Genomic DNA, 26,573 nt, shown 5'->3' with positions numbered 1-26,573 from the left:
CAAGATTTTGGTATCCAATTACATTTGAACGGGCTTTGGTTGCATGCAGGTAAACCGTCTGTGTGGAGAGCAAATGAGGCAGAATGCAAGCGGAGAACCCATCAGCTCTAAACTTTTTATTAGCTTTTTAAAAATGTGTTCATGTGCATAGAAACAATCAGGTGGTAGGCATCATGTCTCAACTCAAACTCTATTCTGACATCTCAAGTTGCTAATCAGTCTGTAAACAATGACCAGCGCAAGAGGAAGAGGAAGTTTTGGCCCAGACATCCATTTTTGGTCTTTCTGCTGGAACCCCAGTGTTGTAATTAATCAACGGGGCGTCAACTATGTTGGGGCATCTAGTTACATATACGAATTGCCTTCATCAAGGATCACCAAAAATGTTGGAAATTAAGGATGGCTCTTTTATGAATAAATGATGACCTTGCACAGGGCGTCAAATGTATTACAAAAAGGGCGTTATCATAAATGCTATCCCTTCCATAAGGATACCAAATATGCAGGGATGAACCTGAGCAACACTTGTGTGGATCTCACGGTTCAAAAGTGTGGTTAGATGGCTATAAGAATTATTAATAATTATCATAAACAATTATTAATTATAAGAAATGATATGACTTAATTTACTCTAAGTCAGCTCGTAAAAAGGGGCACCATCTGTAAAACAGAAAAATATAGCCAATTCACCTAAATCAGTCTCATAAAGTTATTAAACTATCAATTTGGAACACTGATTATTAATTATGAATATAATTATAATCAAATTACCATATTAATATTTAATAGTGGTTGAAGGAATCGTGAATTCTTGTCACAGCACCAGAAAATTAGCCCTGTCGCCAGAGGCTAAATCAATGACACAAGCACTCAAAAGACTTATCTTTGTGGTGGAATATTGCCCTCCTTTACATATGAACAGTGTCTAAAGACACCTTTAAAATCATAGTCTGACAGTCTTATTATCCTTACTAATACCAAAGTCCGTAGCTCAGTATATACCTTGTTCATTGGATAATACTTTGAACAAAGAAACAATTGTCAGATATCATCTCCACCAACATTAAATGCCAGGGTGCAGTAGGATTTGTGATTGACATGTCCGTCACATTTGTTCTTCACTGGTAAAATGGATAAACCAAATATGTTGCTGAGCAAAGACAGCAAATATTGAATGTTGTCTTATGACTTTGCACCACACCCTCGATGGTCTTACTGCGATGACATACAGGGTACAAAAACCCTTAAGTTATGTACACACAAAATGTTTTTGTTATTTTTACACAAAATCACAAATTGAGGGAAATATCTCAACAGCTATTTGATGGATTGCTGTGAATTTTTTACAGACATTCATGTCAGCCTACACTGTAAAAAAAAGATAAACAATGGCTACTCAATAAAATTGAGGCAACAGATTGCACGCAATATTATTTATAAAATCTAACTACGTTACAAGTTGAGTTAATAACAACTTAACAGGAAGTGCCTGTCAATTAAAAACAGACTAATTCTATTGTGTTGGATTCATTCAAAATTCTCTTGATTTAGAATTACATACACATAAAGATTATATTTAATGTGATCAAAATAAGTAGATTCTATTTCAAACATTTTTATATTAAAGTTACTTAAACAACTGCCTCAAAATCAAGGATGCATTTATATTTAATACATTTTATCAAATATATTAAGTAAAATGAAATGACTACAGAATAATTTATTACAGTGTAATAGGAATCCATTTTGGTTGTCCCTTAGCTTTTTATCTTGTGTCGTCATCTGGTCAGAACATATATATTTATATTTTAATTACTTTGCTTTATGACCAAATACATTTAAAACATTCTGATAAAACTCTGCTGTAATTTGGGTTTAGTGCACATGGTGAACATGGTCATGTTGGTGGAGTGCTGCAGAGATAACATATTTTTGCAGGTCAAGCTGTAAGTTAACATCATCCTGCTTCCCTAAAACAAAGCCAATGGGATTTTCCATAGAATTTTGGATTTTTGCAGAAAAAAGGCCCCGTGACAAACTTTAATATTTATATTTTTGTCCTGCGAGAATGTCTCCACAATTTATTTATTTTTAAGCATAAATGCAATCGTCAGAAGTAAAAAGCTAATGACTATAAACAATCTACACTATAGTCATATAAATGTAACTTCAACATCTCCACCACTAAGCTCTCAATAATGTTTCATGTCCCCGACAACCTCTGCAGCCTCATTTAGCCACTTGTTAGTCGTACAGAGCTGTTAGCATGACTGTAGGCTGTCTTTGTAGTCTTTTTTTGAATCACGCTTTAGGACCGTTATTATAGTAGTTGACATTGTAATGGTGCTACAAGCAGTGTTATTGCAGCATTGGAATACAGTAGCCACGTTGAGTCACCACTAGACAATGTGTTGTAGAAAGTCAAAAAATAAAGATAGAACATGTTCCCTTGAACTTCCCTTAGAATTTGAACTTTACCCCAGAGTTGAATAGACATTTTTACAAACAAACAGGAAAATCACCATTCTTGTCTTAATTCCTGAAAGACTGATGCATACACTGCATGAAAAACTGTTTGTTTTTTCAGCCCTGTGAATGCCTGAAACCTTCACAAATTGATGTCTTTGAAAATGTCACTAAAGTCATGAACCCCTTCACAGTGGTTGGGATCTCTGAGATTGGGCTCCAAGTATCCCAATACAAGTGAACACATAATCACCACTATCATCATAATCAGAAATAATGTATCAATCCTGAGGAGAAACTTGAAGGACAGTTGCTTCATTGTAGAATAGAAATATTTCCAAAAACGGAGAAATTATAAGAAATAATTGCTACAAAGGTGTACAGTATACTTTCATTTATAACAATGAATATATGTTAAAAAGGGCAAACAAAAACATGAAATTCTGTATACTACAACAAAGAAACTGTAGAAATGTTGTCCAGGCAAATAACTTAAAATTCAGTGGTTCCCAAATGGCGTGCCATGTGCCGCGTCTAGGTGTGCCATGGAAGTTTGTGACAACCATACAATATTAATGCAGTATGACTCACAGCATTGTTGTCTAAAAAAGCTATTCTCAACCTTGGGATCCCGACCCCAATTGGGGTCGCGAGATGATTTCTGGGGGTCGCCAAATCATTTTGGAAGTCAGCTCTGTTTCCACTGTGTTAAAGTGTTCATGTGTTAATGTGTTTTAGTCTTTTTGGTCATTTAATGTCTTTTTTGGTCATTTTGCATCTTTTTTTTAGTCATTTTGTGTCTTTTTTGGTAATTTTGCGTCTTTTTTTAGTCATTTTGTGTCTTTTTTGGTCATTTTGTTTCTGTTTTTTGGTCATTTTGCGTCTTTTTTTTTGTGATTTTGTGTCTTTTTTTGGTCATCTTGTTTCTTTTTTGGGTCATTTTGTGTCTGTTTTTGGTCATTTTGCTTCTTTTTTGGTAAATTTGTGTCTTTTTGTGGTCATTTTTCGTCATTTGGGGGTCAATTTTATGTAATTTTTGGTCAATTTAATTCTTTTTTGGGTAATTTTGTGTCTTTTCTGACAAATCCCAAAGTAGAGAGTTATCACTTTCCAAGGAGTCTCTGGCTTGAAGCTGACCGTTACACACTCAGGAGGTCAGAATGGACCTTTAAACTTATAGCAGAGGACTTAGATTAAAAGTAACAATAAAATATAAAGTGAACAGGGACAACATGCATGTTAAATTTGGGTGTCGTGACTCAAAAAGGTTGAGAACTACTGGTCTAAATGAGTTTCTGCTACAGTAGCAGGAGATCATCATGTCCTCAAACCTAAATCTAATAATTGCTATTTTAAACGCCTGGTTAATGTTGTCAAGCGGTCGCAGGTTGGTTAGCTTTTAGGCAGAAAAATAGTTAGATGCAACCCACAATGACCCATATGAGCCTTAAAACGACCCCTATCGCTGTTCACATTCTAAATATAATGTACAGTTTGCGATTTGTGCGGTTGACGTAACTACTGGAAGTGACATAGTTGGGTAACGTGAGGCATGGAAGTTCAGTGATTTTTAAACGACATCGTTTACATTTGTTTTCACACGAGACACCAACCCCGTTCTCCTGGTGAAAGTCCAGGTCTGCATGCCCCCCGGACCCCTCTAGCTGGCTACTTTTCCCCACTGACTGGCTACTTCCTTCCTGAGTGGAAGGCCCTGATTATTGGAGTGCGACACATCAAAGTAAAGATAAATAAACATTCACAGAGTGATAAGAGTGATAACACGTGTGATAAACCGATATGAATACAGATGTGCCTTGAGATTTTGTCTTGCACTTTGGTGTGCCTTGGGCACAAAACGTTTGAAAACCTCTGCCTTAATTAATGTCGGCGTAAATCAGAATATTGCACAGTTAAATATAACGATTTTTTTTTAAACTATCAAGCTTCTCAGGCTTATAAAACTCCTGGCTGTCTCTGTAGTTTTCTGCTCTAACTATAAATCCCTGTGAACAGTTGGTAACCTGAACTTCAATTTCAATTTACTGTAAAACATGGAATAATTCAGTATAATTTGTGTTTTTTTAATTGTTATTTTCAGTACTAATTTTTCAAAAACAAATTGTATGTTGTTACTCAGTCCACAATGCTGAGTCAGTTGTGGCTTAAAGTCTAATTGTACTGAACAAAAGAGCAGAAAGAAGGCAGAAAAGCAAATTCCCCTTTTTTTTCATTAGTGAAATGCTTTTCAGTCCCCGGGATACAGGAATTTTTAATAAATGCTCAGAGGATTTGTTCTGGTGGTAGAAATGCCAGAGTTCAGTTCCTTTTAACTGATCATGAGACTGAAACGTTCTCTTTCATTAACTGGGACTTTACATTCTTGCAAGAGCCTCTTCAAAAGGCACATGATTGATTTATGAAATGTGTGTGTCTTGTTGTCTCCTCAGTATGAAAACTATGAAGATGGTCACGGGTTAAGAGACGGGGACAACCAAAATGTAAGTGCAAATCCAATTTGAATGGTGATTCTGTTTTGTTAAGCTGATGTCATTTTAATATTACTAATACGAATACTTTATTTTTGGATATTTTTGGATTTTTGGACAGTGCACATTAATGAACATCGTTAGACATCTTTGTAAATATGCCGGATTATAGTAAGGCTGCTAGTTTGCATCCGTAGTCCCTAAAAAATTAAAAATAAATACAAATATAAAAGACAGCAAGTACATAGGTGAGATACAAATAAAGGAGACAACACACACACAGCACAACACATACCAGACCCAGACAGGATATAACTATGCAATAAAAAGTAATGTTCAAGTCCAGTTGCCTACAGTATTATTTACCATGATGTTTGCTAATGGTTTATGTCATAAATAATGAGATCGTGCTGAAAAGTTTAGTGTGTAAGGTTAAGATCTCTGCAGCAGACCGTTACCATCAAGTGGCTGTGATTGTGTTTTTGTCACCGCGCAGACGGCAGCATTGTGTTTTGGCTGACACACACTCGTGTCAAAGTTTAATTCCAGATTATTGTGTTGTGTTCGGGACATGATGGGACTGCAGGCAGTGCTCGGTTTGTGTCATCCTGGCTTTTGTGGTCGGGCAGGATTGGGATGTTGAGCCGGGTGATCTCAGGCAACCGGGGTTTATGCTCTGAAAGATGCTTGGTTTGGTGGAAAGGCTTAATAGTGATTAAATAATCCATTGCATGGCCAGGAAGCATAGTTGGCACACGACTGTATACAGCCATCTATAGAGTGTGCTTTTTATATTTAATCAAAGACAATAGAACAAACATGTTTGTAACACAAGAGGAACTAAAGAAGTACAAAATTGAGCTAAATAGAAATAATGCAACAGGTAATTTCCCCGATGTGAAGAACATGTGGTTTTGAAATTTAGGCATGAAAGTGTGTACGGGATTTAATGTTGTCACAGACTTTCATTTTCAGGATTAACTTGTGTAACTTGTGTAGCAAGGGACAATGTGGACACCACATACTTAAATTTTGTTATTATGCATTATATTTTATATAATAAAAATGCACATAATCAAAGTACTCCTAACATTAAAAAAATGATTGTGTTTACAAATTAGTAGCAGACCTCTGACTGATAAGTTCTAATAAAATCTTTAACATGTCAAATAAGTGAATTAGGAAATTAAATATGAAAAAATATGGGGAAAAATATGAAATTGTATGATTTGTTTTGTGCTGGGAATTTATCTTAATACTTTTAACATCCTGACCAAAATGTGCCTGTAGCTCCAAGTATAGAAAGCTGGTATCAAATGTTTGGCTTCACTTGTATCAGATAGTTCCTTATTCAAATTATAATTAGCATTAATAATATTCTTAAATACAAAATAAAAAAATAGAGATATAAAAATATTTTTTGGGGAAAATCATGTTTATATTTAGGTATAGTGGGGTATCTAATAAAGTATGGTTAAACACAGGTAGATTGCTCAGAAAGCCTTGATTTGATCAGTTGATCTGCTAGTTGTAATAAAATAAATAACGCTAATGTTTTGGTGTGTGTACAGAGTGAGATGGGCAACGAGACGGGCATCTCCAGGAATCTTCACAGGTCCTACCTGCTCACAATCAACCTGAAGGAAGGACGCAACCTTGTCATCAGGGACCGCTGTGGTAAGAACCTCGTCCTTGTACTTCTGAAACTACAACTTCACCAACATTACTTCACTATCAGCAACAGTACGGATATATCAGCTGATTTCTCTGAGTATGATGTGGTGATGGTATCATAGAGCAGTGGTTCCCAACCTTTTTTGTTGAGGGACCCACATTTTTACCATTGTAAACTTTTGCGACCCCCCCATTGTCCATTGCTTCTATGAAGCAGAACTCAATGTGACTTTCATGGTACCCTCTCTTTTTCTTTTTGAGATATTCGCCATTTTTCCTTTAGCTCTGTGTTTCTGTGACTAGGTGAGGTTACCTCTAGGTGAGGTTACCTCTAGGTGAGGTTACTGCTAGGTGAGGTTACCGCTAGGTGAGGTTACCGCTAGATGAGGTTACGTCTAAGTGAGGTTACCGCTAGATGAGGTTACGTCTAAGTGAGGTTACGTCTAAGTGAGGTTACCGCTAGGTGAGGTTACCGCTAGGTGAGGTTACCGCTAGGTGAGGTTACCGCTAGGCGAGGTTGCCGCTAGGCGAGGTTACAGCTAGGTGAGGTTACCTCTAGATGAGGTTACCGCTAGGTGAGGTTACCGCTAGATGAGGTTACCGCTAGGTGAGGTTACCGCTAGGCGAGGTTACCGCTAGGCGAGGTTACCGCTAGGTGAGGTTACCGCTAGATGAGGTTACCGGTAGATGAGGTTACCGCTAGGCGAGGTTACCGCTAGATGAGGTTACCGCTAGGCGAGGTTACCTCTAGATGAGGTTACCGCTAGATGAGGTTACCGCTAGGTGAGGTTACCGCTAGGTGAGGTTACCGCTAGGCGAGGTTACCGCTAGGCGAGGTTACCGCTAGGCGAGGTTACCGCTAGGTGAGGTTACCGCTAGGCGAGGTTACCTCTAGATGAGGTTACCGCTAGACGAGGTTACCTCTAGACGAGGTTACCGCTAGGTGAGGTTACCGCTAGGCGAGGTTACCGCTAGGCGAGGTTACCGCTAGGTGAGGTTACTGCTAGGCGAGGTTACTGCTAGGCGAGGTTACCGCTAGGCGAGGTTACCGCTAGGCGAGGTTACCGCTAGGCGAGGTTACTGCTAGGTGAGGTTACCGCTAGGCGAGGTTACCTCTAGATGAGGTTACCGCTAGACGAGGTTACCTCTAGATGAGGTTACCGCTAGGCGAGGTTACCGCTAGGCGAGGTTACCGCTAGGTGAGGTTACCGCTAGGCGAGGTTACCGCTAGGCGAGGTTACTGCTAGGCGAGGTTACCGCTAGGCGAGGTTACCAGGAGGTGAGGTTACCACTAGATGAGGTTACCGCTAGGCGAGGTTACCTGTGTATACTGCAGGAGGGATGTCCTTATTCTTGTGATATAGCCTTTATTTTTAAACTTTTCTATAGTGATTTTTCTATTTAAATAAATGAATAAACGTTTAATGTAGCCCTTAATTATTTGTTTTGTCCCAATAATGAATAAATAGTGACTCATCTATATTTAACACATTAGATTTATTACATCCCTTAAAATCAAGAGGGCTTTGCGACCCCCCCTGTTGTGAATCACTGTCATAGATGATAAATAATAATATATGTATAAATGAAGTGGACATAGCCTATTGATTTGTGAAATAGCATTTTAAAGTCTCAATTTGGCATTTTGGTGATTACCATCTTGTTTTTTTAGAGAAGTCAGAGCTGGGGATACAAACCTGCAGGGCGAGGTAATGTTAGCATAACAAACACTAACTTACCAGCGAACACTAGCTAGGTAGCTTGTTTTGCCAACATGTTTTGAACAGGCATAATACAAACCTATAAGACTAGCAAAAAGTAAGATTTGTTGGCTTAAAAGCAAAGTTAAAGTCCATTGGCCCCAGAAATCCTGTATTGGTCGGTCTCTAGTATACAGCACATCTTTCTTGGTGAATAAATACGTGCAGATATAGAGCGGCACAGTGCAGGTAAGATGATGTTAGTAGGCTATTATGCAAACAGCACTACATCAACAGGATCTTAAACAACCATGAGGTAAAAAAATAAAAAGGGAAGTTGGGTCTATGCAGGATCTGGTAACTCTTTGGCACTTTAGGAAACACAATAGCAAATGAGAAGTGTAGGAGTGGAATTATAATATTTTTGACTTTACCCTCCTGTTTTTTCTGTATAGAATGCTATATACTGTGTGCTGCATGTTTCTCATTGGTCTTATTCATATATTCCTGTTACTTATGGCACATGGTTTTACAGTTTGTCACCTATGTCATCATTTACCACGTTCATGTGCATCTCTGTCCCAGTGAGTAAGACCTACTAGTGTTCTTCATTTATTCGTGCTGCGTTCTCACGCTGGTGCTGGGATGTGTTTTACTCATTTTCATGTAACATTTTCCGTGTCCAGTATCTGTTCTGAAACAACAGAGAGAGAAGAAGTCTATGAAATACAATCTTTCTTTATTGCATTTTGGTGAGTCATAAACATACCAAACTTTTAAGATAACGTGTATCCAGAAGAGTGTTCTGACGTGTGTGTGTGTGTGTGTGTGTGTGGGGGGGGGGGGTCGGGGTGTGTGTTGGTGTGTGTGTGTGTGTTTAAAGTGGAGATTATTTACCTGCAGCAAGCAAACAAAGACCCCTCAGACAGCAGGAGACCTCAGCCCCCCCAGCCCAGCTTCTGCAGAAAAACATACCCTATGTCCTTGAAAACCTTAATTAAACTCAAAATGAATATTCTTTCTTATATCTCTTTATTGTTGCTCAGAACACGTCTGTATTAAGATCACCTGTCATTTTGTACTCTACAAATGTCAACAATAAAGTTATTGTCTCGCACTTCCAACAGATTTTGTGCAAAACAAAAGTGCCGAATGAGAAGAAGAGAGAAGTCTGCATTTTTTTTCTTCAAGTAGCAGGAGAATAGCCCTTTTTGTGGAGGTGATGATATGATTTAGGTAGCTGACTGAGTGTGTGTGTGTGTGTGTGTTGTGTTGTGTTGTGTGTGTGTGTGTGTGTGTGTGTGTTCGCTTGCATTGACCTCCGTTTGTGTGTTTAGCCTTCGTTCATTAATGATGGCCAGGAGTGTCTGTTTGATGACACACAGTGTTATTGACTCCAGGGACTCAGACTGTGGAGCGTCAGGTTGACTGTGCGGCTCCTGTAACAGCCGGGGCAGGATTCCTCGCTGCATATTAGAACCTGTCTGAGCCACACCCAGCATTCATGACGCATGGCCTTTCTCTGGGCATGTTTTGGGATTACATTTCCCCTCTTGTGTGGCTTTGTATTTACACAAGCTGGCTTTGGGTACAGACTATGCAGAAAATGAAGGGGAGGATCAAAGCGCAGGAGGATTTGGTTTCTCCTGCATTATTGTTAAGACCGTGCAGTCTTCTAAAAGCAGTGTATAAACACCCTTTTTATTTTTTCTGTTTAATCAGATTGTATTCACTGCATGCGGCGCATAGGCTGACAGCTGTTTGTTGATGGACAACACAGGTTTGTTGTATAATAGGATTGCAATGTAATGCTTATATTATAGGAACAAAACCATACAGAAACAGGAATGATGGCATAGGACATGGATGCCTTAATGGACCACAAACTGTGTTTGGTGGAGTGCTGCCCTCGGCTGGTCGATTGACTGAACAGCTGAAGTCACAGATTGTACTTCCTTTACTTTGAAGTGAAAGTGATTTGAGAGAGCAGCAACAAATTTGAGATCTATAGAAACACTTAATAATGAAAAATGAATGCTTTGTTCTGAATCCTGTGATACAATAGTCATAAGATACTAAGATACAAACACTTGTTTTTTTTTAATTTTTATAAGTTTTATGCTATTGTCCCTTTTCATGTTGGAGGCTGAATCTGATTGGCTATTGATTCAGGAAGCTGTGGTCCCATCAGTTGGGGAGGAAAGAAACCACATCCTCCGCACAGACACATGAGAAATGTTATTATGAGCAGGCTCGTAATACCTTTTATGGGAAACTGGTACATTTCCTTCTACCTTAAGAAACAAGGGATAAAGGCTTTATAGAAACATGGTTTATAAAGAATCAGGATCATTACGTTGCTTTTTATTACAGCCAGTCGATATGAGAAGTCGGCCCCTTCTCTAGAAAGACTTGAGTGAAAACAGAAGTAGTGTTGGTGTCAATTCTGTCAAACAATGAAATGATGAAATGATGAAATGATCATGGACCAATCCTCATGAACATATAAACCGTTGGTCGTATAAAAAATAATATTTGAAGACATTACCTCAGGCTCTGGGAAATGATACTATTTTTCAGTATTTTCTTACATTTTACACAATTAACACAATTTATATGTATAAACACAATGTATACATTTATCATTTATCAGTAAAATGGGCAAATAAATCTATAAATAAGATAGTACTATTAATCGGAGTATGGAACAGCAGCAAGAAGTATCAGTGAGTAATCCAAACTGCTTTGTTTTGTTTTTGTTTTTTCATCATTTTCAGGTACCAGCGACCCTTATGTGAAATTCAAGTTGGATGGGAAATCTTTCTACAAAAGCAAAGTGGTTTATAAAGACCTAAACCCCAAATGGAATGAGACCTTCTCTCTACCTGTGAAGGATCTGAACCAGAAACTGTACATCAAGGTAACTTACTGTCACTTTTTATAAATAAATACTATGGAAAAAGTGAATTATTCTACAAAGTGTCACTGTTGTGTTCAGGTCTTGCAGTAAAGGTAATATTTATGTTAGATTTATGATGTGGTCAGTTTGGTGTTTCCCTGGTTGGTAAGATATTTTGCACTGCATGGTGCTTTGGGGAATTTCAGTGATTGCACCTGAGGTGGTGCAGCCCCAGATGGTGCATAAGGGAAGTCCAATATGCAGCAATATATCCCTGTTACCATAATTGTCTCCATGATGCTCTTTGCATTAACACTGTCTCTGTGTTTGGCGTGGCACAGGTATATGACCGTGATCTGACAACTGATGACTTCATGGGCTCTGCCAGCGTCTTCCTGAGTGACCTGGAGATGGACAAGTGAGTGTCACAGGGACAGTTCGGTGGTGAACGCTTGTTAATGATCTCAGAACCTCTCAGATTTGTCTCAGGACCCCTTAACCCCTTTATCAGGCCAAGAACTATATTTGGTAACTTCAGTGGATATCAAAATGAGGTCGACAAAAAAGTAGCAAATTTACTTGATTAAAGTGGCAAATCTGTGCGGAAAAAAAAAGTTGCAGATTTAAGAGATTTAAAGTGGTGAATCTGCGAGAATAAAGTTGCTTTTTTCCCCACTTCTTTCTCTTAAATCTGCGACTTTTTTTCTTTTAGATCTGCCACTTTAATCTAGTAAATTTGCAACTTTTTTCTCTAAATGTTTTTATTTTTTATTTTGGATATCCGCTGAAGTTACCAAATACGGTTCTTCGCCTGATAAAGGGTTGAGGAGCTTCCCAACTGTCATGTTGGAAACCACTCTACTAGTAGAGTACTGATGAGTCTTTTCTTTGTTTTTAGCATGTAGAGTGTGAGCTTATAGTGAGTATTGCATCAACTGTTCGGGCTGTAGTATGAATGGATTCCCACAATAATTGTCAGCTTTAAACTTTTCTTTAGACCCTATATATCATTTTTACTCTTTACAATACACAATGTCCCACTGTTTCCTCCTTCCAAAAGTCCAGCTCAATTCTTAACCTGTCCATTCACACACAATCAGCATCCACATACACTCAAGTCCATACACTACATTATTATACACAGTACAGGTGCACAGTCTAATACAACAGTCCTGCAAAGAACCTGGTCTCACAGGAATCCGTGAAATAGCCACGGATTCAATTAACTCGAAATCCGTGGAATAGCCACGGAATAACTCAAATTTCCGTGAAACTGACACGGATTTCTCTACAATGCAAGTTAATATTTTTTCCTATTGGTTTGTTCCAAGTCACGTGACTTTCAAGGTCCCGGCGGTCAGAATACAAAACATGGCGGACAGTTCTCTCATTTTTAGTGAAAAAATCAATATTTTGACTTAGTTTCTGCATAAAAATGGATTTTGATCACATTTCTAGCGAGAAATATATGTTTTATTTTCTAAATATTCACTCGGTGAATGTACATAACCACTTTGTATGTTGGAATAGCCACAGGATATGACTGTTATTAACTTGCATTGTAGCGAAATCCGTGTCAGTTTCACGGAAATTTGAGTGATTCTGTGGCTATTCCATGGATTTTGAGTTAAGCAAACCCGTGGCTATTTCACGGATTCCTGTGAGACCAGGTTGCCTGCAAAAGATGCAGGGCTAAATGGCTTGTGAAGCTTATTTTGTGCATTTTTGTCACCTCCATGACACTGATGTACTATTACTCTATGAGAGTGTAATTGATAATCTGGTTACTCAGCATGTATTTTACAAAACTAATGTCCCCTCATTAGTACCAGTGCAGGTATTCAGTGTCCTCTAGCTGCTGTTTACTTTCCTCTCTCTGGTTGATGTTGTGCTGCTGTGTTATGGCTGCCCATCTCTGATCTAGATCTGTTTAACTTTAATTGAAACTGAAATTTGCTTTTTTCCAGGGTCAATGAGCTGTCTTTGCCCCTGGATGACCCAAACAGCCTGGAGGATGACATGGGAGTCGTGCTCGTGGACATGAGTCTGTCACTCAGAGACGGAGACAGCAAAAGAGGCCATGTATGGCGAGCTCCTATAGATTCAGCATATATGCATTGCATGTCATCTAACAGAAGGGATACTTGTTGTGCACTGTATTTATTGCACATATATAGTTTTATTTATTGCACCCAATGTTTCTGTCTACTAACCACAGTGTCATCTTGTTTTGCTGCTAACATGCATGCTCCTGTCAACAGCGGTGGCCGCAAAAAAGAAAACGAAGTATTAGGGTAAGGCTCAAACATTATCTAAAATCCCCACTTTGTATAGAGAGAGAGCAAAAAATGCTCAGTGTTGACCAATTATTCCTAAACATTTAATCCAAATGGCTTTAATTTAATGGTTTGATTCTGCAAACTGTCTTTTTAATTTAGAATTTCCTGCCAAGTTTAAATAAAACAAAATCATAATAACGTCAAGAATAAAAACTAGATATATGTAGAAAGAGAAATATAAAGCTTCAACTCTAGTCTAAAGTAATGAATCGGTGTGCATCAGGGCTCTGTCAGTACAGTTCACTCTAGTCAAATGTGTACCACAGTGTGCAATAAAGCTGAACACTGCTGTCATCCGGTTGACCAACATTTTATTACAACACTTATTTTTTTTTTTACAGTTGCCTGTCCATGAGTTGATCTGAATATGTTTTGTCTTTTTTCACAAGAGGGCAGCAAATCACCATGTTTGATATAACTTATTCCTCCGTGGTGTGAAAGAAACACACTGTCCCTCTGCAGCAGATACTTTTATAGAAAATTAGTGTACCTTTGAAACAAGCCACAAGTCTGAAGAGTTTGAAAAGTAAAGCCAAAGTCAGAAATGCCTCAAACCTGCATTCTGTCTGTCTGTAGGGGTCGACTCCGCTGTTTGCTAAAATAAGTATTTCTGAATTAATTTATTTCCTCAGTAAAAATTAAATAAAAGTGCAAAAAAAGTGCAAATTGCTGAAAGCAAAGATGCAGAAGACCCGAAAACACTGACTAATCAGACCAGACTGGGCCTGAGAGGGTGAATACATGTATATTCACACAGACAGTATGAGAAAAATAATCTGCTTTCATCACTGAGGAGGTGTTTTCATACACAGAGCAGCTGCTCAATGCATGTTTTTTGCCTATCATGCCATTTTCTGTACAACCTATCATTTGTAATGCATGACTCTATGAATCTGAGCAGTTCAGCTCTTTCTGTGATGCTCTCACTGCCACACCTGGTATCTGTGCTCTTTTCAGACTATGACTGCATGTTTATAGATATAGCTGTAGCCACACAGTTCTAGTTGTATCTTATGAAGTGGCCACTGAGTGCATGTTCCCCTGCTACTTCAGATGCTAATTGCACTCTGCCAAGTGCATTCACTGTGGTCTGTTAATTGAAACGTGATTTTCTGCTTATGTATGTAGCAGAGCAGATTCAGACAGGACTGTCAGCTTGATCTGCATTAATTGAATCTGGGTTAAATGTATCTCCCTACAGTGCTGCGTCTTCATGTAAGCTCAGCTAATTATCTTAGAATATGGCTCCCTATTATATGTGGAAGAGACACGCAGCGTAGCCACTGTAGGCTTTACCTAATCTCTCAGTGAATTGAAGGAACAATTTAATTCTCTTTACACTGGAGAGTAGAACCAATGCTGTTTCATTCAGCCGTCTCTCAAGGGTGCTTGTTGTAAAAGCACTGAATTGTGGCGTGATTTAAGCTTTGTGTTTTATAGGTGACAATTACTCAGTAGAATCCCATCCCGTCTATTTTCTGGACTGGTTTATTTAGTTTCTCTCTCCTGTCTCTGATTAATGCTTTGTTGTAAGAGAGACAGTGGGTTGGTTAATATGTAAAAGATATTTGATTTGGTTTTTTAATTTAAGAATTAGATATCCTGATGTTGCATGAAATCTTTCTATTTGTTTTCTGAATCTATTTCCTCCTCTCTCCTGTGATGAAATCCCAGCCGGGAGGCTCTTCTAATAGTTTTCGTCTGTCAGAAATGATGAAGAAGAGTCAACTGTGGACTTCTGTTGTGTCAGTGACTCTGGTGGAGGGTCAGGAGCTGCCGCTGGACACGCAGGGAGGTCAGCTCTTTGTTCGCTTCAGACTGGGAGAGCAGAGTTACAAAAGCAAGGTACTGGATGAAGGACTAATGCTCTTCAACTCTTCCACTCCCCTCCGCCTTTTGAATTGTCCGTATTATTCCTAAACCCTGTGTATGCCCCACCCCCACACTCCTCTCTCTTTTCTTCACCTCACTCTCCTCGTCTTCTTCTCCTCCAGTCCTTAACACTCTCCTTTACTATTACACTTTCACTTCCCATAACTTATATTTTTCTTGCCTAATCTTCCCCTTCACCTTTCGCAAGTGTAAAATTTGTAATAATACTAATTTAACCTCATACATTTGGTAATGTATGAGGTTAAACATGCGAAGTGATGGTGATGTTTTGGGTACAATATTTGAAATGTTTTTTTAAAACCAGAGATTTCTATTTTTGTATTATTTTCCTTGAGATTGGCATTATACATCATAATGTATTTTATTCAGCGCATCTCTTATACATACATAATTCATTGTATATACATGTATACAATGTATTTAACCCTTGACTTTCTTTAAAAGACTTAATCTGATGTACAAAAGCATGTCAGTGTCAAAAATTGCCATAAAATTATATCATATTGATGTTAATTTCCATTTTCCCTGAGTTAAATCTTTAAACTAACTTCATTTCTGATCATCACTAGTAAATATTCATATATTTTCATAATTTTAACCCTTTAAATGCCATTTTGTTTACACAATGCCATTATTGTTATGAGGTCAACCTTCTAAAATTCTGCAACAACAAAAAAAACCTCACACCCTTGCCAGAATTTCTGCCAAATGCATTAACACAGCCAGAATTATTGAAAAATGAGAAAACCAAAATTTTCCCTAGTGAGGGCCAAAGGGTTAATTTTACATTCATGTCTGCCAAACTGATACTCTGTCAAGAGTGCCTTATAATTAATGCAATAGTACAATAATCTACCCAAAGTGCAAATGATGGGGTCTTAATGCTCTTATAATCTCTGACGTGGTCACAGATCATGTAGAAGAGAGCAGTGGAGTAGGATAAAATGGATTTTTGCTGCCTGACATGAGCAGCTCTAATCGATGCTCATCCTGGCAGCTGCATGATGTCTCACAGTGATGCTCACTTTCTTGTGCTGCTGGCGCTGCGGCTTTTGTCATTGATGATTATCTTGCTATTCTGCAACATCATCCATTGCACATCAAAGCTACATGCTAATGAGCCACATCACTCCTTTTTCTTATATGCAGGTTCAAAATGACAGCAATTGCTTTTATGCCTTCATGTGTGATTGGGATTTCTAATGTTTATTTCTGAAGCTGATTAAGAACGGAGCATTCATACAAATGTGGTTAAAAAAATTGGACTGCAACTGGTTAATTTTCTAAATAATAGGTTCTAGATAACCCTTCACAGCTAGATGATTTTCTTACATAAAATTGACTTGTTTCAGCATGCAAAAACATGAATTACTGGGAAAAGGGGAATTTACAATTCCCAACTCTGATTAATTAATTTTGATGGCTACTCTGAGAGCTCAATGTGCATGCACAAGAATTTGAAAATATTTCTCTTGTTTTATGACCTCTCTTTTATTCAGAATCACTGCAAAGTGTCCAACCCTCAGTGGAGAGAGAGGTTCACTCTTAACCAGTTTGTGGACAGGCCAGACATCCTGGAGGTGGAGCTCTGGTCCAAGGAAGGACGAAGGAACGAGGAGTGTTTGGGAGCGTGAGTCTGCATTCAGATCCTGTGTGTATGTGTGTGTGTGAGGGCCAACAAAGCCAGAATGGCAAGGCAAGGCAAGGCAAGTTTATTTGTATAGCACAATTCAACACAAGGTAATTCAAAGTGCTTTACATACATATTAAAACACCAAGACACAATTGAAAACAGTAAAAACAGTCAATTAAAACAGGGAAATAGAAATAAAAATAGAAATAAGATAAAATAAGATACAGCAGGATAAGAAAATGGATAAAATAATAAAAAGCACAAGTCAAACATTGCATAGTTAAAAAGTAAGGGCAGTAGAGTAGAGCAGATAAGTGTTAAAGTTAAGAGTACGCTGCAGTAAACAATAGAGTTTGGTGAATAGTGAATGGGAAGAATCTCAAAACCTGTGCTTTACCTTGCCACAAAACACCTAAAGCATGTGAATGCAAAGAAGATTGTGACATTTCCAGAGCAGCTGAATTGATTTTCCACTTGATAATTTGGAAGCAAAGGCCAGTGAGCAGCGTGTTTGACCAGTCGGGTGAAGAAACGGTTCATGTTGGTGTCTAAGTGAACTGTCAGTTGCCTTCATAATGTTGCCTACTGATCCTTACTGTGCAGCAGTGAACAATGTGAATAATGTACATAAGGATTAAGTACAGAATGTACAGGTATGCTATGGGTGTCTGCACGTGTGTATACTTGTTTTTATGTCTGTATGTTTGCATACTAGGGGTGTGCCGTATCGTTCACGATAATATTGGTATATTTTTTTTATGGTTAAAAAAAAATGCATATCATGATATTGGCAACTTTCCTACTTCTTGATGTAGTGGTTAAAGTTGTTTTAATCACAAAAACCTACTTACTCCCTGTAGCTAAACACACGCAGCTTTCAAAATAAGAGCACATGGATGTGTTTGCAGAATCCACCACATAATTTACAAGAAGAATGTCAAAATAAGATGCCTTAAATAAAACATAAAATAACCTTTATTCCCCTTTACAAAATTTCATTAAAATATGCCCCCAGAACCCCTAAATGGTTATTTTTATTATTTGCTCATACTCAAGAGTCAAGAGTAACTTTTTTTGTATTTGGCAACTTTTGAGATTTGCACTTCAAACTACATTTTAGATTTTTATTTATTTATACAGTCTAAAAAAAAATCATATTTTCTTCTTCATCTTTTTAAGTATTTCCTAATATCGTTATCGCAACAGTAGCCTGCAATATCGTGATGTTCTTTTAGGGCCATATCGCCCACCCTTATTGCATACTATTGTGCATGTGTGTGTGACATATGTACATTTTTATGTTTGCATTTACCTGCATGTGTGCTGCAGTATGTGAAGTCCTCTGTGTGTTTGTGTGTGTGCAGGTGTGAAGTTGACCTGTCCAGGATACCTTTCAATCAGAGACAGCTGTTCACAAACACCCTGGACCAGGGCAGAGGACGCTTGGTGTTCCTGCTGACACTGAACACATGCAGCGGCGTCTCCATATCTGACCTCTGCGCCGCACCACTCGATGAACCTCTTGAGCAACAGAACCAGTTGGACAACTATGTCAGTAATATATATATTCTGTCTGTACTGTAAGGTTGAATCATCACCACCGACATCTGGCTCAGCCTAGAGATTGTTGATGGGTATAATAAGACAGAAGAGTAAAGAAGAGCATGTATGATAGTGTCAGTGACTTTAAAGTTAATATAAAGTTTCAGTGCAAACTTAGTTGTGGTCTGAAGCAGATAATACATGAGGAATAAGTAATTTGGGGTGCTAGATAATCTAAAACTGACTGAAATTTCTAAATCGAAACTGTTCACCGGGATTATGACTTTATGTGTTGAAAGGCCAAGAGATGGCAGTATCTGCCAGGTAATGTACTAGTCAGTAACTAGTCAGAGATTTCAGTTTGATCAGTGCTGAGCAGAAGTTTTGAAATCCAGTTTCAGTTAGGCGGTAATGTTATGAGAAGTACTGGATATCATGAGGATATATTTAGGTTGGAGTCTGTCGGAGTCTTAACATTTAAAATGATATTGGTCCAATGTTAACCCCTCCAGTATAAAGTACTTGATGAGGCACAGAGAAGAGGAGGGAATTAATATTTAGGACTCTACTGAGTACTAGTCCATCACAATCTGCCTTATATATTTTATGTTTTATATTATCTAAAAAATCTTGCATTTTTTAACCATGAACCATTTTCCAAGGTCCAATATTTAGTGCATCTGTCCCCACAAATCATAACATGAAAGTATCAGATGGGGTTGAGCAGAGTATTCGGATGAAACGATATCATCTGATTAAAATGCGTCAGTATCTGTACTTCTGATGAGGGGAAATCCTCATTTGGTAGCTATGTTAGTATGTTAATAGCTCTCTTAGTCTTGTGATCAAAAACATTGATCTATAATTCTCTTAAGTCTCGTCTGTAAGTATTTTTCAAATAAACAAGAACTATTGCAACTTCTATTCAACCTGTATCAATTCCAGTCTAAAAACACAAACTTCCTCTTATACTCTACTCACATCTGGTTTAAGATACAGCCACCTCAGCCCAATCCAACTACAGATACAGATACAGTGGTGGCAGTATGTAACCTCAAAAGCTTTAAGTTACAGTCGGCCATAAAACAAAAGAAGAAGAAGTAGCTACTGTATACATGGTTGAAAAAGGAAGCACCATGACATTTCCACCATTAATTTATGCAGAAAAAGTACAAATTGGAGCAGAGAAATTCACTAGAATGATGTTCGAAGTTTTGACAGTTCTGAGAATATGTTTTGAAGGTTTCGCTTTGGTGTATCTTGATACAATCTTGTGTAAAATACTCACATATGAGATTTCAAGTCAGCTGATGATAAAGAGAAACTTTTTTTTACTCCAGAGTTAAATGAAATCCCCTAAATCCCTCCATGCCTTCATAAAGTGTCTTTTCCTAGTTATGTTTTCTGATTGGGATTTATGCAAGAAAGAAGATAATGTTCAGGTGCACAGCTCTTTGGTGGCTGTCTCTTAAATCTCAGATGTCACTGCTTCTAAAAAGCATATTTTAATGCCCTAACAAAATGTATCATAAGTCCTTAAAACTCATTTATTTTGCAAACCGTAACAAAGTATACAGCTAATGTGGCAGTGGGAAGGGAAACATCTGAATATGCAAATTGTTGTTAATCCTGCTGATTTCATTTCTGATGTACAAATAATAGTTGATGCATAGACAATACATAACGTATGTTCTTTATGATATGAATCTGACATTTAATTCATATTAAACCTAATTGAAAGCTGGGCCAGGAACACAGGATTACTTTTTGAAGTTGTTGATCTTGTTTTGTTTTTTTTAGCCCAGATCTCTTTTTCAGGGATTTCCCAATATTGTGAGATTGGACATTTTTATTTTTTTTCTCACTAAACTTGATTGAAAAGAGTCTTATTTTTTTCATGTATCCAATGATGCATTTTAAAAAGTTGTAGGATGTGCAGTCTTGGTCGCAGTAGAGGCTCTTTTAATGTTATCTCATTTTAATGTATCCAAACATGCTTCCTGTTTGTCCCCCACAGAGTTTGAAAAGGTCCTTGAAGAGCCTCCGTGATGTTGGTTTCCTTCAGATCAAAGTTATCAAGGCTGCAGATTTGATCGCTGCTGATTTAAACGGTATGTCACACATTTGGATTTAAGCTCTTCGTTTGTTCGGTTCTGTTACATTGAAAGGAACAGAGGAAATCCAGTGGGGACATGTTTTTGTTGTTGCATTCTGCAGGTAAGAGTGATCCCTTCTGTGTGTTGGAGCTGGGGAACGACAGGCTGCAGACCCACACCGTCTACAAGAGCCTCTACCCAGAGTGGAATAAAGTCTTTACATTGTATGTTTGAGTCTTTTTTTTCCTGCCACATCATTTATTTCTTATAAATACTATGGGACACTGTTTGTCTGACCTCATGTTTGTCTCCGCAGCCCTGTCAAAGACATTCATGATGTTCTGCTGGTGACTATCTTTGATGAGGACGGAGACAAGGCGCCAGACTTCTTGGGAAAAGTTGCCATTCCCCTGCTCTCGGTACACACTGCCCCTACTTAGAGTCCATCACACAGACAATAGACTAATCTATTTACACTCTGCGTCTAAATTAAAGTGAAGAGGGCGATAACACTTCCCAGCACGTTGCAGACTTGCTAAGATGTAATCGAGCGTGACTGATGGTCAGGTTCATGGATGAGTTCAGCACCTGATGCCCTTTCTGTCCTGCAGATCCGCAGGGGACAGCAGATCGCCTTCCCACTGAAGAAAGAGGACTTAGGTGGGCTGTCGAAAGGGAGCATCACTCTGGAGCTGGAGGTTATTTTTAACCCTGTAAGTAAAAGTTCAGCCTGCAATGAGGACACGAGGAGCATGATGGCTGTGAACGATGGGCCTGATTCTGTCGGCTTCTCATTACTCTTTTCTTTCTTTTTATCAGGTCAGAGCAAGTATAAGAACCTTCCAACCAAGGGAGAGAAGATTCATGGAGGATAATCCCAAATTTTCCAAAAAGGTTAAACGCATCTCTCACTTATTTACTGTTATTGTTAAAATAATGTAATAATGTATAATGTAATACAGAGTGCAGGTGAATCATCATTATGAACTGAGTCAAAATAATATATAATACTACTTATAATAATATTAATAATTTACACGCATGTATCTTTACATTATGATTGATTTTTTTAATTGATTTTTTTTTAACATATTTTTATTACTTTTATCAGGTGCAATTATACAGTTCAGTTGCCTGTTCAGAGACACAAAACAGGTATAAATGTCTTAAGGGACAGTCTATGGATTTCAGCATCCCTCATCCTCAAAAAATAAACAGATAAATAAATACAAATACAAAAAAAGGAAAAAAAAGACAACAAATAAAAATGTTCATTTATCCATGAACATGGAAACCAAATACATTTATATTATTTTTTAAAAAGGGAAAAAGCATGTAGTAATCAGATTTAGATTTGATGGGGTTTTTTATGTATTTATCCAGACTATCTTATAGTTACATTAAAAGGGTATAATGCACTTCAGCTCCATTAGTGCTCAATCCAGTTACAAATAAATTAATTGGTTGATCAACAGAAAATGAATCTGCAGATTTAGATTTGCTGCTTTCTCTGATGATAAGTAAACTGAATATCTTTGACTGTTAATAGGATATTTAAAGATGTTAGATTTGAGTAAAGTGCAGGCAGGTTAATCAATAATGAAAACAATTAGTTGGAGCCCTAAAGTCCACAGCGACGTTTCAAGGAACGAACAGTAAAGAGGGAAGGGTCAGAGGTCACTGCACTTCTGACTATCTTCATGTGATGCTTGGATAATTGAAACACAAAAGGGGTTTAATAAAGAAGAAGTAGAAGACAAGTTGTGTAAATGTTACCATATTTATTAGGTCTTTATGAAGTGAAGATGAAATAATTGTTCATGAACTGAATGTTTTTACTTTTCTCTGAAAACCATCAAAAACCACCAAGCAGAGACTTTGCTTTGCCTGAATTAGTTGAATTGAGCTTTAATTGACCCCAACTGTGACTGAGTTCTTGTCCACTGTTCTGCTACATTAGTTTGATATACAGTGTGCAAGACAGGGTGCGAGACAGGGTGCCTGACTGTCTGTACTTCCAACAAAGACTCATTGTTGTTAGACAATACAATGGCAAAATTGGCTTACAAACTGAGAACTGTGCAGGGTTTCCTTCTGTTTTAATGTTGAAAGTCTTGGTTGAAAAAATCAGGTCAGATTACTGACATTTTTCGCCCTCCTGACCACAGTGGCTCATGCATGCCAAAAACCTGCCATTATTAAACTAGCTCACTGGACATTCCCTGTTTGCTATCGTACAAAATTAAACCTATTCACAATGAAAACATCACTCAAGAGCACTTTTATCCATATTTTACACACGACTGCTGTAATATTTATGTGTTTTTGCATGTCTATAATCTGTTTCTTTCAGGCTCTGGCCAGGAACGTGCTGCGTGTTCAGACGCTGTACAGGGCTATCATGTCGACTCTGCAGTACATCAAAAGCTGCTTCCAGTGGGAGAGCGTTCAGAGGAGCCTGCTAGCCTTCCTGGTGAAGTGCTTTAACTGCTTATCAACACACTATCTGCATTTCCCTCTGTTTTCCCTCCAAGCTGCGGAAGACAACCGCAGTCTGGCTATCCCCTACTTGAACTCTCCCAGCGAGATTCTTAATCAATGCGGTGTTGGGCTCAGCAGAAACGCAGGCTTGGCCCCATCTCTGCGTTGGAGTGGACGCTTTCAGTGTTGTGTGTGTGTGTGTGTGTCTCGTGGATGCAGAGTTAAGCCTCAGCTGGAGAGAGTAGAGTCCCAGTGGAGTCGAGATAGAGTCTATTTTTGTTCTAGTTCCCTGACAACTCATTAACCCTCTGTCCAATCTGTGCTCAGTTTGATTTAGACCCCATTATGCAGACAGAAGTCCAATTAAAAGGCTCTTCAGAGATAAGACTTATTCTCCATCCTCCCTTTGTTGCATACAAGTGTTAAGCAAGTGTGAAGACAGAAACACAGGAGAAGCCTCTCGGCCCATGTCTTTAAACTGCACAGTGGAGTGGGTGCTGATCTTTTCGACATCATTCTCTCACAGATCTGGTGCGATTGAAATGGCGTACAGCAAGTTGTGCATTAACTATGCAGGCAATCAAGGTCATGGAAAGTTCTTTTTGTTTTTGCGGCTGACATCCTGCAGATGGCACTAAAGTTTTGCTCAGCGTCCAAAGACTTTTTTTTATTAGGCTTGTAAAGAGATACTGTACGCCAGCCAGTAGTACAGTTTGTTCAATTTGTTGTGAAAAAAAGGGAGCTGCAGCGAAGAGCTGTTATCTGGACAGAAAACACTATTTAGCGTTGACTTGTCTATTTCGTTTAGTCATTTCGGATGACTTGGCCCTCTAGAAACTGTGTCGTCTAGGATACGGTCAGCGGTCAGTGCGCTTTAATCAGAAAGGGCGATTTACACCACAGCTACTCACATCAGACCAGGAATGATTAAGAATACCCAACGCCCCTCTCTCTTATGTATCTAGTTAATTATTGGGGATAATATTGTTGTTTTGCCTGACAGATCAGACACACACACACTCATACAAGCATGAACAAGCACACACTGTACTCGCACACGCACACACACACACACACACACACACACACACACACACACACACACACAGCCTCCCACTGCATCTCAGTGTTTGAAAGACAGTACCATCTGTACTCATGTTTTCACACCAATGCTCCCTGCCATTTCAAGCCTCTGTGAGAAGAAATAAATGGCTGCTAAATACCGCCACATGGGAGTAATGAAACAAAACGTCACTCTACATGACAGGATAGAGCTACCTGCAACATCTGCCGATCAGACACCTTTGAGCAGAAAGCTTAAGTCTGTGAAGTATACTTTAAATGTTCAGGTTGTTCCAGTGAGAAGCCTCGATCCTGGCAGCGTATATGAACTATAATATATCATTGTAGCTTTATTTTTATGAAAGTTGTCATTTCTTTAGCCATATATTTAGATTATTTACAGGTCTTTAAAGTTACAATGTTAAATTGAAGCACATTAAATTAAAGAATTAATGGTCCATGTTGCTGATCTGGAGTCTGTGTCTGCACCAGCTCCCATCTGTATCCCAGAGTGCCCACACCTCACACACTGTCTGGATAGTGAAACACCAAATACTTCTCTCTATTTTCAGTATGAAGTCTTTAACCAGCAGCTACATGCTGGATATTCAGTAAAACATGCACACACGCACACACGCACACGCACACACACACACACACACACACACACACACACACAGAAACTGTGTGCAGCAGACGATGTGTGGTCCAGTCCACAGAATTGTCAGTGCGTGTGTATTTTGACCAATAACACAATAATAACCTGATCTGTTCAGAGCAAAAATTACCGGCACACCAACCAAAGACCCAGTTTACCAAAGACAAGGGACAGAGTCCAGCCTGTGAAATATAGCCAGATAAACAAAACATATATATTAATATAATATAAAGTTCATTTATACAGTTGTTAACGTCAAAAATGTGAAAAAAATAAATATAAAAAGGAGAATTAATTGATTTTGAATACTTTGGGTGTAAACACATTCTGTGTGCTTTATTTTATGTAATTGCATTTAGAGCAGAGTCTGAAAAATGTAGGTGTATGCACCTTAAAGGTGCTTGAAAAGGTTGATTTTTTAGTAGTCAATTATTATTTTACTAGTCAATTATTCAACTAATTGATGCAGCAAACGCTGGCTGTTGTGTTCAATGTCTTACTGTTGATATGAAACCGGACTTTAACTCCAATTCAGTGTGTTTTGGAGTCAATTTAACTCATTAATTGGAGACATTTGATATCAGGCCATTGAAAATATTTGGGGTTGGCAAATTTCCAGTTTGTGTATATTGGTGGGGAATTTAAACCAATTAAAAGCTTCACTCTTCAGTTAAATACTCACTGGGCCTTTGCTGCTCCAGCCTCACTCCCCCAGCTATGACCAGTAGCTTTTGCTGACGAATGTTCACAAAGTCTGTGTAGATATTATCATTCATTGACTTTATGACTTGTCTCTACTTTTAGCATTATCCCATAATTATCCATAATAATCAGGAGCTGCTGTTGAGCAAGAGTTACATAGTCACGATTTAAAAACAATGAATGTTGTGAATGATGTCAGTGCTCTTGGATTACAGCTGTGCCATGCAAACCCTTCCCGGAGTATTAGTCTGGAAATCCTGCTGCATTCAGAAAATGTGCTACCCCCCAGTTCAGTAGCTCTCCCAACATTAGGTAGCCTTTCATTTTTCTTTTTTCCTTCTCCTCTCTGATCTGGATTGTATTTCCAGAGCCCTTTTTGCTGTCGAAGACTGTGTAATGCCTCTCAAGCTGAAATGGGCTGCAATTATCACAATCTTTATGGGCCTGGGATACATTTCCACCAAAGCGTGACTTGGCTTTCCCCCTGTCCCGGCTCTCGCAGTCATTACAAAGTCCTCTCTAATAAAACATAACCCTTTCAGTGAGGAATTGGTTTCATCTCCTCTCCCAGGCCCTGTTTTGGCTTGTGATAACACAGACAAGAGCATGCTTGGCTTTTTGCACATTAAAGCTGAGGTGGTGGTGGTGTTGGTGGGGGGATCTGCCATCTTTTATGTCAGTTGGTGCCTCAGAGGAGAGTGATGTCTTTACCAGATGTTCACTTCTATTTTTATTAGCATATAAAAACCTGTAAACCCTTCCCCACGCCTCGTGGCTCGCTGCCATTTTGGCCGGCGCTGCCTCTCTGACTGGATTATTTTATCGTTTCATTTAGCTGTGCAATTAAGCCTTTTTTCTTTATCTTCTTACCCATTTTACCTGAGCCACACACAGGTGGGATGTCCACCAGGGCCATTATGGATGTTAATGTCGTATTCA

At 38.5% G+C, this 26,573-nt stretch overlaps 1 protein-coding gene across 2 annotated transcripts in view; it reads left to right on the top strand.

The window, feature by feature from the left end:
- Positions 1-26,573, top strand: part of LOC131989702 (multiple C2 and transmembrane domain-containing protein 2-like) — a 51,514-nt gene that overhangs the window by 15,463 nt on the left and 9,478 nt on the right. Inside the window, exons 3-17 of one of the 2 annotated variants that reach the window (XM_059355011.1) lie at positions 4,917-4,967; positions 6,527-6,632; positions 11,107-11,249; positions 11,570-11,646; positions 13,196-13,310; positions 13,490-13,522; positions 15,242-15,412; positions 16,960-17,090; positions 18,458-18,644; positions 20,653-20,746; positions 20,853-20,955; positions 21,048-21,150; positions 21,343-21,444; positions 21,551-21,625; positions 23,085-23,204. In XM_059355011.1, coding sequence (XP_059210994.1) covers positions 4,917-4,967; positions 6,527-6,632; positions 11,107-11,249; positions 11,570-11,646; positions 13,196-13,310; positions 13,490-13,522; positions 15,242-15,412; positions 16,960-17,090; positions 18,458-18,644; positions 20,653-20,746; positions 20,853-20,955; positions 21,048-21,150; positions 21,343-21,444; positions 21,551-21,625; positions 23,085-23,204 — 1,611 coding nt within the window. The remainder of the gene's footprint in view (positions 1-4,916; positions 4,968-6,526; positions 6,633-11,106; positions 11,250-11,569; positions 11,647-13,195; positions 13,311-13,489; positions 13,523-15,241; positions 15,413-16,959; positions 17,091-18,457; positions 18,645-20,652; positions 20,747-20,852; positions 20,956-21,047; positions 21,151-21,342; positions 21,445-21,550; positions 21,626-23,084; positions 23,205-26,573) is intronic. The other variant, XM_059355018.1, reaches the window with a different exon arrangement.

The sequence above is a fragment of the Centropristis striata genome, chromosome 2 (genome assembly GCF_030273125.1).
Source record: "Centropristis striata isolate RG_2023a ecotype Rhode Island chromosome 2, C.striata_1.0, whole genome shotgun sequence".
Taxonomy (NCBI): Eukaryota; Metazoa; Chordata; class Actinopteri; order Perciformes; family Serranidae; genus Centropristis; species Centropristis striata.
Note: the sequence above shows the minus strand (reverse complement) of the source record. Positions and strands in the feature narration are given on the sequence as shown.